Here is a 13,539-nt window from a genome sequence, read left to right on the forward strand (position 1 = left end):
AAAAAGAAAAACAAAAAACCAAAAAACAAAAAAAAAAAAAAAAAAAAAAAAAAAAAATTAAGGTTTAAGTAATAAAGGCCCTGAAGCAAAGAGAAGCCATCTCAAGACTGGGGGTAGGACCAGCGAGAATAGCCTATTACAGACTTCCTGGGAAGAGAAACCAGAGGCTGAGAGCAAAGACCCCTTGGTTCCTTTCTAAGAGTAAACAGTAGAGAATCTTCATTTTATTAACTATATCAATTTAGTTTATCAACCATCCTACAAGTTCCAAAGCAAACATACACAGAAAAAGAAACCTAGGTTTCAGCTCTTTAATCAATCTCCTTATTCTGAAAAAAATAATCATCGGGCTTTCAATGAACCAAAATAGTTAAAGCTTAAGTTCCATCATATTCATATAAATCCCCTGGTTCATATCTTGCCCCTGGAAATTCGTATTTAAATTTATATAGCTTATTCCTATATGTTTCCCCCAAACTACTGCAGCAAACAGCTATATAATCTTACTCATCCAACACCTAATTTTCACCAGAAAATAATTATTCCCTTTTTTTCCATTTATCAAAATAAATCCACAGCACTTCTTAGGATGAGCATCATCCTGAAAAAGAAAAAAAATTTTTTTTTTAATTTCTGAAAATAAAGTTATCTGCAAGGGGCTCCTCCAACCTCTTTTACATGCAGAGGCAGTTGGATGCAGGGTCTCCTCTTGGAGGGATGTGGTTTCCCGGCAACCTGCCTCCGGTTGTCAGGGAGAGACCCTGGTGAGCTAGTGAACAGGGCTGTTATCAGGCCGGCTGCAGCCTCGGTGGGGGGAGCGGGCAGCTCCGTGTGGCTGCTTCGTGCCAGTGCACACAGCTCGGTGTGCGAGGAATGCTAAGTGGTGGGCCAGGAACCCCAGGGACCAAGCAGGAGTTGTTACATTGGGCTTCCTGCTAGATGACGTAGCTCTTCATGAATTGGTTCTTAAGAAGAGATGAGGAAATGGAGGTTTGCAGCCATGCAGTGCTTTCTCCGGAACTCTGAAAGCTGGCTGATTCATTCGGCAAACCCTAATGTGGTTTTCTTTTCATCTGCTAACTACAGTACGTCTGTTAAAATATCAAATTTTCTTCAGTTGGCCAAAGAATAATTTTTGGCCTCGTGTGAACAATGCTTTTTAATTTTTCACATTGTGTTTGACCTAAGCAAACTATAAATTACCTAAGAGTAAACTACAAATTAAAGCTAAAATATGAAAAAGTTCCAGAGGAAAATTCAACACTAATGTTATTACCTTACCATGGTAATATTTTCAAAAGAATTCATTTTATATACATGCTCTGGGAAGACATTCAATGTTTCTGAATTTCATTCCTCATTTTTTTAAAATGTAATGATAATATAGTCATCAAAACATATTGTAACTCTACATTTCTTCCAGTTTCACTATTACCAGTCTTTGCTGTATTATAACGTAAACTTAACACACTTATTCAACAAGCTAGTGGATCAGAAATATACCCCGCTGAGAAACTCTGTAGATATGCTCACATGAAATGGTACAGAAGTCCTACAGAAAGTAAGGAACCATGTCTTTCTCTGTGAAGGGCAATAACCTTATTCAACATTTTAGAAGCGATCCAGCTTACAGAAGAGGTCCCAGCTGGTTCAGAGGCTATGGCCGTCTCTGGTCAAGGTAAAATCAAGCATTTGGCATTGTTTAAAAACCAACAAAAAATAGGCCCCAAATAAAGTCACTTATGCTAAGCCCCATGTCACCAAACCAAGATTTACCTTGGCTATAGTTTTGGGTCTCCCGGAAATGAGAGAGAAACGGTTTAAGAACCAATCAGGAATCTCCTGCCATCCCGTAGAGGAAAGTAACCTTGCCATGACCACCCTGCCTAGTACAACTTCCTTGCTCCCGCTTCCTTCTGGCTATAAAAATCTTTCATTCTGTACAGCTCCTCAGAGCCCCTTTCTATCAGCTAGATGGGATACTGCCCAATTCCAATCAGTTTTTGCTCAGATAGACTCTTAAAAGTTTTAATATGCCTCAGCTTATTTTAACAGCATCAGGATCAAAGTAGTCAAGTGTCTCACCAAATGGGAAGAACGTTTTGATAGGACATCCAGAGAGGAAGTTACCAGAAGACCAAGCAGCCTGACCATTGTAATCCAAGAGCTCTGGTCATGCCCACAGGGCACTGTAACCAGGTTAGAAGTTCAGGAAACACAAGGGAGAACAATGGCAATCCCTGAGCTCCAAATGCATTAAAGGAACTCAACCTTTACATCCCTTAAGAAGACACATTGGAATGAAAGTGTAAAACAGGGCCTCAAAGCCCTAGCTCCACCTCCAGTTCTGAGAGCAATCTATGCTGAAACAGTCCCCAAAAGGCAGCATGGAAGGGGAAGAACTGAGATTAGCCTTGAAAGGCCCAGGAAGATTGAGATGGGCTGTGAGGAAAAAAGCAAACTTCCCAGAGGAAGGTACTAAGAGTAGAAGTCAGCCTCAGCAGTGGAAGCAGAGATCAGGAACACTGAGATTAGCGGCAAGTCAAAGAATGTTTCTAACCCCAGGATGAAGAAAGTCATCACCCAGATCTCACAGTTACCGCTGTTTTCTTAGCAGTGACAGAAATCTGAGGTTTAAACAGATGCCTGGTAGTGGTGCTCATGACAGACTGGGAAGGCTGAAAGCAGTGAACAAGGCAAGTGTGATGGTTAGTCTTCTGTGCCAAGCTGACTGGGCTAAAGGATGCCCAGATAGCTGGTAAAACATTATTTCCATGTGTATTGTGAAGGTGCTTCCAGAAGAGATTAGCATTTGAGTTGGTACACTGAGTAAAGAAGATGATCCCACCAATATGGGGGGGGCAGTGCTCATTCAATCCAATCAGATTAGAAGTAAAAGATGGAAGAAGGGGGAAGTCACTCTGTCTGAGCTGGAATATCCATCTTCTCCTGCCATCAGATGTTCCTTGTTCTCAGGCTTTAAGACTCAGACTGGAACTTACACCATTGGCTCCCCTGGTTCTCAGCTTTCAGGGTTGGACTGCATTACATCACCAGTTCTCCTGGGCCTCCAGCTTACAGACAGCAGATCTTGGACTTTTCAGCCTCCATAATCATGTGCTCCAGTCCCTCATACTATATATATATTGTTCTGTTTCTCTGGAAAACCCTGACTAATACAGAAGGCAAGGAACAATCAAGACTCACTGGAAGAGGACCAATTAAAATACAGAGGCAAGGATCAAAGATGAATGGGGCTAAGGTTTGGGGGAGAGTAGTGCCACGACAGAAATGGGGAAATTAAAATATGTATCCAGTGTTCTGAAGGGAAAATGGTTAAGTTTGGTCTTAGAACTGAGTTTGGGGTTATGGCCGGACATACGTATCCTCTAAGAATTTGGAAATGGGAAGCGGAACTTTTGCAAGATGAGATCTAGCTTTCAGAAGCCATGCACAGATGAGAGTGGTTGGGAAGAAGCTAGCCAGCCAGCCAGGAGAAGACAGTACAAAGAGTAAAACAGTAAAATGCAGGCCACGACAGGGGTGATGCCAGCAAATGCCAATTCCACTTATTCAAAGACAAGGCAGATGTCAGACTCTCCCAACCTCTCACCATCTCTTAGCTTAAAAGTTGGTGAGGAGATAGACGCAAGTTAAAATGACTGAACTTTGATGACAAACCCACGGCCTACTAGAAATCTGACGTAACCAAAGGTCTGGGCAGCATGGAGAAAACTCAGCTCTGTGCAGCCAAGCCTGGGCTGATGCTCTGAACTCCAGGAAGGAAGTGACAGCTAAGGAGGCTGCCATCACGTACCAAGGGTGGACTGATGCTCCATTCTTCAAATATGGCCCACTCCTTATCACATACATTTCCATTTGGCTGTCGAAATGCTAACTAGGTAACACATTTTTCTGGTATAATAGGAAAGACTATTAACACAGAAACCAGCAAACAGTGGCAATCCCAAGTCCCCAGGTGCCCACCCTTCCTGTCTTCTTCAATGTGCTATTCTCCTCTCCATTACTCAACCCGTGTCCAGTGCTTTCATAAGCATTCTTGCCAGAGACAATGTTGCCTGATGCTTTTTTTTTTTTTTTTTTTTTGCGGTACACGGGCCTCTCACTGTTGTGGCCTCTCCCGCTGCGGAGCAGAGGCTCCGGAGGGACACGCAGGCTCAGCGGCCATTGCTCACGGGCCCAGCCGCTCCGCGGCATGTGGGATCTTCCCGGACCGGGGCACGAACCCGTGTCCCCTGCACTGGCAGGCGGACTCTCAACCACTGCGCCACCAAGGAAACCCCCGATGCATTTTTGCCACAAACATTTCCACTGGGTTAACTAATTGGACGTAAGGCAATTTTGCCCTGAAAGATAAAATAATGAAAAATAAAAGAGGGACATTAAAAAGGACGTAATAAAACATGAGAAGTGTAGATTCATGGCGATACTGCCCAAATAACTGATTTTACTTTGTGGGTTGTACCTGAAAACTCGTCTTCCAAGTCTTTCATTCATTGCGTTCTATACTTTATTCTTGCTTGTTGATTCATTTCCTTGTTCAGCATCAGACAAATTTTCACTAAAATTTCTTCCTTCATTAAGAGAGGTATCAGTTTCCAAACACTAGCATGAGCATTTGTAACTGAGCTCTGTGCTGCCTTGTGAAAGCCTCTACTCTGTTGTGTGTTCTTAGCATGCTGGCACATGTCCACTGATAGATGTTCCAAAGTTCTATGGGAAACGTGGGTTCAACTCTGCACCTCTGAGGTCCTTAGCCTCTTCCTCCTCCAATGCAGTGTGTTTCAAACTAAAAAACCTACTCTTGGGGCAAATCACTGTCATCTGTCAGCTCAGTAAAGCCATCAATAATGTCACTAAGTGGAAGAAATGCTAACGCATTTCAACCAGTTAAAGCCAAACTGTCAAACCAAAAATTGTCAACCAGTTATTTAATCTTTCACAGCAAAACTGCCAGTTAGTTCTGCAGCAAAAAATGCTTGCAGCAAAGATGTCTACAGCTAAGATGCTTATGGAGAAAGTACCTAGAACCCATTCAAACAGCTATTGACTATCTATTCTGTATCACAACACAGGTATGCCTTTGAGGGGCCTGCCCATCAAAGGGATCACAACATAATATGCTACAGTCATTCAGCAAATATTTATTGTCAACCTACTGTGTTCCAGACACAAAGAATAAGACAAAATCCTGCCCTGAAGTAGTTTGTACTCTAATGCTACTATTTCATAAAACATTAGATATTCTGAGGCTCTCAGACAAACTGCAGATTTATGAGGGAAGAAAGATGAAAGAACAGGATGTAGAAGATCCACAACTTTTCTTCCTCACATTGACAGCCTGAAACCATCTTCTGCAGAATTCAGTCTTTCGGACAGTGCCAGAGTTCGAGATCTGGGCTGACACAGGATGGCAGGGGCTACAGCCAGCTGCTGTAGTATGAGAAGGGGCCTGGTCATCTGCCAAGGCAGCAGGGGGGATGGCTCCCAGGCCACTGGGGTCTGTGAAGGGGCCAGACCAAGCTCAGCAAAGAGGCCTTCACTCTGGTCCTTGCTGAGGGCCTGGAGGCTGCTGGCTCTCTTGGGACCCATGTCACAGGCTGAGTCTCCTCACCCAGCTGTCGTCACTCTCCACCCTCTCCAGCTGATACAGGGGTTTGCTGTGTCCCCTGAACCAGAGGGGAGCAGGATGGGGCCCCCCAAGGGCTGTGCTGAGCATGACACCCTTTTCCCCACCGCTGCTGCAGGGCCCTAGCACGTCCCTGCTCAGAGATTTGAAGACAAGGGGCTTCCCATCATTCATCCTGGCCAGTCGAAAAGTTTACCACTGGTCACAAGAGTGACTGAGAGGGAATCCTGAAATCAGCACAAATCCACCACCACTAGTGGAAAAAAAATTCAGAATATGTACCCCATGGATAAAACATATTATGCTTTTGCTAGCTTCTCTGGGTCACCATTGGTCACGCGATGGTCACATAAAAAAACCACCTTTTTGGTCTTTGTTCTCAGGCATTAACCACATTCTCCCCCAATATCCACAAAACATTACTGAGTGTCTGAGGCAGGCAGGCAGTACCCTTTGTGAAGTGCTACACACTACAGGATAAAATAAGTATCAAACATGGTCCAGCCCCTCCCTTTAAGGAGTGAAACATGGCTCCCCACTCTGGACAGACATTCTTCTGGGGAGCTCACACTCATGGGGAGATAACGTTATCAAACACAAGTCTGCGTGCCCGACGCACAGTGAGGCCAAACAATACCAAAACGTCAGAGTTTGGAGCAGAGAAAGGCTTACTGCAGGGCCATGCAAGGAGACAGGCGGCCCAGGCTTTAGAAACCCCGAACTCCCAGAATGCTTTCAGCAAAGCCTTTTTATAGGAAAGGTGAGGGAGGCGCGTGGTTAGCTGTCGAAACTTCTTGGTGTCAGATCCTTTGTTCCTGAGGTTGGGTCACGTCAGGTCACGATGTTCCTGTAAACCTTCACCAAAACAAATGTTATTCTCTGTCCTGACAAGAGAGGGCAAGGTCCCAAGGCTCAACTTTCGCCCTCCGAGGTCCAGGCCCTGGCTGAGAGGAGTGGGGGTCCCTGCGCCGGCCAGTTACCCTGCCTGGGAGCGTCTGTCCAGCACCCAGTCTGGGTCCTTCCGCCAGTGCCCAGGCCGGGCTAAAGAGTCAGATCTCAGCTGGCGTTGCCCTCGGGGCCAGGTCCCCAGACCTTGCCCAGCTGTCATCACTGACGGGGCAAGGCGCCCAGGATCCAGCCAGCCCTCAGGCTTTGCATTTAAACTGGAGAGAATCATTTGTGTAGGATCAATGTAATACCTCTTGTAGCAAATACCCATCAGGTGAATTCCCAGCTCACGACAACTGCCCTTCTTTGAGAGTAGCCCAACCACAGAGGTGGACCTGAAGTAATGCTGTGCTATGTCCTTGCAACTTAACCCTGACCTATGGCCACCTCCTAGGGGTAGACAACTGATCTCAGCTGGACCAATTTTTGAAACTTGAACAGAGAGGCTGAAGCTGGCTGAAGCTGTTACCTTGATGGCAGTGTCCATATACTCCAGTCGCTGAGGGCTCCGTGGACTGCCACCCATGCAGACAGCCACCCCCTTTAGGTAGCAGAGGTGGGGATGAGGGAGATGTTCGCTGCTGCCTCAAGGCCTGGGCCCGGCCAGCAGGCAGCCGTGGCATGGGCTGTGGGGCTCTGCGGGACATAGCCCTCAGCCTGTCCCTGAGCCCCCAGCTCACCCGCCAGCCCCAAGGCCGGAGGGCCTGGAGGGCTCCGGGGAAACGGCCACGATCGGCCTCTCACTGCACTGTCTGCCTTGAGGACCAGTGTCAGGCTGACTGTTGGCGGAGTGGGACCTCTAACTGATGCGCTAAAGGTCTCGTGATAACGGCTGCACACCCACCCCGCCCCTAATACAATAAGACAGAGATTTAATAACTTGGGTAGCAAAAAAGCACCACAAGTAGCAATGCAAGATCTGATAGAAGGATTCATAAATTAGTTCAAAATTATTTGTCTAGTACAGAAGAAAGGGATTGCTTAGGTTGGAGAGGAAAGGCATGGGTTTATAGGAGAAATGGAATTCAAGCAGGGCAAGTTTTGAGGAAGAGCAGGATAAGGATATATGGAAATCACAATATTTTACCCAAGCAGGCATTTAATAAACATTTAATGAATGACTAAATGAAAAGATTAGCGTGTGGAACCCACTTGGGTAAAATCACATGAATGTTTCCAGAGGCAAAACACTGAAACACATGCTAGCCAGAAGATGGGGTCCTATAGGGGCACAGTAGGAAAAAAGGCTGGGAAGGTAAGGGTCAGATGGTGGGAGATATGGAATACCCTTATCCCAGGGACTTCAGGAAAGTACTGAGGATTCTGAAACAGAGGGTAAAATAAAGAGCTTTAGACAGGATGCAAAGAGGAGAGATAATAGCTCTGTGTCCTACAATTTAGAAGTTAATCACACACTGGTGAAAATTTTTCTAAAAGGAAAATTGTTTTCCATGATTTTCTTTTAAAAGTCTATGTACATCACTCAAAATAAAAGAAATACACATAATACCTTCTACATAATAGTGGAAGGAATTTGTCCCCAAGGATCTTTTCTTTGTATAAATGATGCCACCACAATTGACACTTCAATAAAAATGAATATTTATGAAATGTAAAATGATTTGGATTAACTTATTCCAATTTCACCCTCTAAATTTAGATTTTTAAATCACGCCAAAATGTGGATTTTGATTACAAAAGCAAGTTGGGGAAGAAAAACAGAACTTGACATGAAAAAGAGCAAAATTTAAAAAGGAAAAAAAAGAACTTGAAATAGGGATGAAAAAAAGATGATATAGTAAGGTGGTCAGTTAGACTAAAAACAGCAGAAAGAGATCATCTTCAAAGTGGAGTTACTTAATTCAATAATGCAGTCGCATTATAAGAACCAAAAGTTTAAAAAAAGCACAGAGTCAAGTCTCCCACCTGTGTCTCCCCTCCACCATCAGCTCACTGCATCGCCCTCTCCGTGGCCATTACTTTCTTATCTATCCTTCCAAAGTTTCTTTGTGCATAAATATTATTATTATCCTCCCTGTTCACACAAAAGTTAACATATAACACTGTTCTGACCTTGCATTTTTCACCTAACACTATAGCTTGGCAATCTCTCCATACCCATTCATATAGATATTCCATGTTCTTTTTTACAGCTGCATATCTCATTGTGAGGATGAACCATAATTAATTTAACTAGCCCCTATTGATGGGCGTTTGGGTTGTTTCCAATCTTTGACTACTGCAAGAAAAGCTGCAGTGAATAACCTGGTACAGTCATCATTTGGCACGAATGCAAGTATATCTGTAGGATAAATTCCCAGAAATTGAATTCCTGGGTCAAAAGGTATACACATTTAAATTTTTGACAGATATGGCCAAATTGCCTTCCATAAGAGTTGAGCCAATTTACATTCTTGCCAGCTATGTACAAGAGTGTCTTCTCCCTTAAGGATTTACCAACAAAGTGTATCATCAAATTTCTGGATTTTTGCCAGTCTGAAGAATGAAAAATGGTACTTGCATTCTCATTATGAATGAAGCTGAGCATCTTTTTATATGTTTAAGAGCCAATTATACTTCCTTTTCTGTAAACTGCTCATAACCTTTGTCTATTTTTCTAATGGATGTTGGTGCTTTCTTATTATCTTCTAGAAGCTTCTTATATATTAGGGAGATTAGTCCTTCACCTACGATATGAGTTGCAAATATTTACCCCAGTTTGTCTTTTGAATTTGCTTGCGGTAATTTTTGCCTGCAGAAGATTTTTATTTTGTTGTGATCCAATTTATCAGTTTTTTAAGTCTTCTGATTTTCAAGTCATGGTTAAAAAGGCTTTCCTTTCTAAAGGAATTCTCCCTTGCTCATCCTTAAATTATTTCATTTTTTACATTTAACTAAATGAAAAAACAGTACATATAGTAGTTAAGATCACAAACCCTAGAGGCAAACTGCCTATATTCATATCCCAGATCCACTACTTATTAGCTATATGACCTTGTATAAGTCACCTAAACTCTATAGGCCTCAGTTTCCACACCTACAAGTGGGGATAGTAACAGGTTACCACCTCCTCAGGTTGTTGTGAAGATTAAACGTATTAGTAAATGTAAATCAATTACTACAGTGTCCAGCATATAGTAGACACTCAATAAGAGTGAGTTATTATCAACATATATCTTTTGGAGCTTATCCTGGTTTAAGATGTGAAGTACAGATCCAACTTTGGTGGGGTTTTTTTTTGGTTTTTTGTTTGTTTGTTTGTTTTCCATATGGCTACTCAGTTGTCTCATAACCATTTATTGAATATTCCATCTTTTCCCCACTGATTTGAGATGTCACCTGTACCATATGCTACATTCTCGTACGTATTTAAGAATTTCTGATCTTTCTATCGACCTATCTATTCATGGACCAGTCCCACACTGTTTAAATTATTAAGCTTCACTTTTACTATGTGCAAGGGCTAGTTGTCCCTCTTTGTTCTTCTTTTACAGTTACCATTAACTATTCCTGCTTATTTTTCCATATGAATTTTTTAAATTAGTGCATCCTGTTCTAGAACAAAATAAAAATATCATTAGTATTTTTCCTGAAACCATGTTACCTCTATAAATTAACTAAGGGTAGGTTGCAAATAACAACAGACATAGAGGTAATACAGAAAGGTGAAAAGCTGTTAAACAGATTGGAGGTTGGAGTAGAGATGAATTTAACTTTCAAAACAATAATATTAAGTCCCTAAGCTTCTATCTTACAGCCACTGAAAACCCACCAAAGAGGTAACACTGCCCATTTCTTGGGCCAATCAGAACCTTCGGCAACCTGTCAAGGCAGCAGTAGCAGGGGTAGAGATAGGAAAGGCCACAATCTAAAATTTAAGTATTTGTGGAGGTGGAAGTTACAACAGCTGAACAAAAAGGACATGTGCCTTATAGGCTTGGCCCTACACCAAAGAAAACAGTTCACTGGTCCAGATATAGCAATGTATGCATGGCTATATAAAAAGGCAGAAGAGCCTGGACAAGAACCAAGTCCTGAGGTTTTGCAGTCAGAGTTATTAGATGGATAGAAAAAGAAATCATTGGCTTGTTTCTGTCATGTTAATCTTTTACCAGAAGTGTCATTTATATACTAAGGAACTGAGTGGGAAGACTTTGGTTAAGATAAAGGAGAACTAAATTGTGGTCAGTGTTAACCTTGAACCAGTTTGGAAATCTGATCAGGAGTTTTTGGTTTGTTTGTTTTTAGATGTCTAGGAGGACATACCACAGACACTGTAGTGTGTAAAGAGGAAGTTTCATACAAGCTGGGAAAGTTCAGCATTGAGAAGTATTGCCTTTAAATATCCATTTATGAATCCTAGTTTGTTAAATGAGAATTCTCTTTCAAGATAAAGTTTAGATAATGGGGTTATGTAATTCAGAGACAGAGTTAAAGATCATCTGGATTTTTTTTTTTTCCGAAACTCATTCTCTGAATTTGAGTCAAAAATAAAATAAGCTTTTTAAGGCTATCAATGAGCTGGGAGTGAAGTGATGTGAGACATAGGAAACAGAACTGCTAATGTAGGTGAATGAGAAACAGGTCACACAGCATCAGTTCCCAAACTGCCTCAAATCCAAAGACCTCTACCTTCTCCATTCTCATACTGAGTATTGTGTATGATACACAGACCCTCAGAATGACCTCCTCCTATATATACTCAACAATTCTTTAAGGAAAAGAAAGATGGAAGAATCCCTAGAAAACTGTAAACGCAGGATTTATCTTGGCATCGAGCCATATGTAAAAGATTAATCACCACTTTATCCTCCAACACCTCTAAGGCAGCCGTTTACAAACTACCGAGTGCATTAGTATCACCGGAAGGGCGTATTTAAAAGATATCATTGGGACTACACTTTGAGAAGCAATGCACCAAGGTAATACTTCTCAAAAAGTATGGTCCTCAGGTTGGTGGACACGTGCTATCTGCGACCTTCTATGGGGCTGAGACAGAAATTAGAGTTAAGCTTTCGAAACTTTTAGAGCAGTTTCTAGCATTTCATTTTTATTCATTTTTCTTGCATTTCACTTTTATTATATTTTATATATTTTTTATTATACTCTCCAGAAGTATTGGTATGAGATTGGAAAATTATTTTTAAGTTTGGAAAGCACAGCTCTTCTGCATGGCTGACACACACAGGCAAACCCGGGAGCACAGGGCCAGGGGCAGCTCCTGCCAACTGGGGGAAACCGGGCAGTCCTGGAGGCTAATGGTAGCCTGAGGATAATTCCTACAACCAGAACAGTGAAGTGAGAAACAATTTCAAAACTGCAGTATTCATCGTTCTGTACCATTCCATTGCTTCCAGTGACAACACAACGCCGCAGCACCGCTGCAAGTGGCCTGCATCCCAGCGGCCGGTGCCAAAAGGAAAGGGGATGCACACCGTGGGAAAGGGCGAAAATTGGGTCAGTGCTTTTCCCGCCCGAAGTTTGAAGCCGCCGGGGTATTTGCACTGTAGGTGAATTATACCACCGTAGTAGGTCCAGTCAACATGTTTCGCGTTGTTTTAGCTGGTGAGAACCCAAACAAAGAAAGAGTAGCTACCCCTGGCCCCCGCCCCTGCCAGCGCCCTCCGCGCCTGCGCAGAACGCCGGCTGCCGACCCTCCCGAGGCTGGCCCCCGGCTCCCTTCTGGCGGCCAGAGGATGCGCGTGCGTAGCGGCGACGACCGCGCCCTCTGTGCGTGCCCGCGTCCTTACCCGCTACGGCGATCGCCTCCTTCCGGCCCGGTAGGGCCGCCTGTGGGCTGACGATGTTGGAGGCGGAGTTACCCATTCTCCGGACGGAGAAGAGGCTCTGGAAGAGCTGGCGGGCCGTCCTGGTGGCGGCGAGCAAGGGCGGGTGGCTTGACTATGGGGCGCCGGGCGGACCGGCGCGGTCGGGAGCCGAGGCGCCGCTGCGGAGTGGGCGGCCGGCGCGGGGCGGCGGGAGCTGGGTGCACTGGCCGGCCGGCAGGCGGGCGGGTCAGCGGGGGCACGTACGCGGCGGGGTGGGCTGCCCCCGCCCCGGAATCGAGTGATTACCTCAGCCTCGTGCCGGGCGGGCCGGGACCGAGGGCGTGTTCTCGCCCTGGCGTGGGGCCGGGTCCGGGAAGGCACCTGCGACTTTTCCTTGCTCCCCTTAGGTGCAAAGTTCCCGGGCGGAAGACAAGTGTAGTAATGGCGGTACAAAGTACGTGAAGCGGCAGGGGCCAAAAAAATAATGCCCGGCTTTTGACTTTGAAGTTCGTTCGCGTTTCACAACCTCCTTAACAATTGCTCGGTGTGCCCAGTAAGACTACCTACCTTACAAACTAGTAACTATATCTGTTTCCACTGGAGCCATTATGATGATAAATTATCAAAAAGATGATTATCCAAAGTGAAAACGAAGCACAATTTTCAAAAAGTTAAGAATAGGAAAGATAATTCAATATAATGTTTTATATACACATATATGCACACACATAGAAATAATATACTGATAAACACAAGGGGGAAAAATAGGAACAAGGCACTGATACCCCATTAACGCAGTTCGGGTGAACTTAAGCGTTCTATTGGATCATTCTTGGCTCTCAAATCATGGGACGTAACATTTGCTCCTGTGACAGATTTTCAACCCCCAAAAGAAGGTGGGTGGAGGCAGATGGGTGACTTGGGAGTTGCATATGTGAAATTTTGGTTTTACACGAATGTTCTGCCAAAGTGGGCGGATAGTCTCATGAAGGAAGGAACTTCAGATTAGCACCCAGAGAAATGAGAAGGCTTTGAGCCAACCTCCCCAGTGGATTTAGTTACCTCTCTGTCTTGTTTAGTTACCTCTTTGTGTTCATGTGGTCTGGACTGTAACCTGAGGACAGGAGGATTAGACCTACTGTATTGTAGAATATGGCCAGACAGGTAACATTA

At 44.0% G+C, this 13,539-nt stretch overlaps 1 protein-coding gene across 1 annotated transcript in view; it reads right to left on the reverse strand.

Moving 5' to 3' along the window:
* The window catches only part of MSRA (methionine sulfoxide reductase A), a 374,143-nt gene extending 361,362 nt beyond the window's left edge, over window positions 1–12,781 (reverse strand). The window contains exon 1 of the mRNA XM_024746918.1: window positions 12,349–12,781. Coding sequence (XP_024602686.1) covers window positions 12,349–12,424 — 76 coding nt within the window. The 5' untranslated portion in view covers window positions 12,425–12,781. The remainder of the gene's footprint in view (window positions 1–12,348) is intronic.
* Between the last annotated feature and the right edge of the window lie 758 nt (window positions 12,782–13,539).

The sequence above is a fragment of the Neophocaena asiaeorientalis genome, unplaced genomic scaffold (genome assembly GCF_003031525.2).
Source record: "Neophocaena asiaeorientalis asiaeorientalis breed wild unplaced genomic scaffold, Neophocaena_asiaeorientalis_V1.1 scaffold633, whole genome shotgun sequence".
Classification (NCBI taxonomy): domain Eukaryota; kingdom Metazoa; phylum Chordata; class Mammalia; order Artiodactyla; family Phocoenidae; genus Neophocaena; species Neophocaena asiaeorientalis.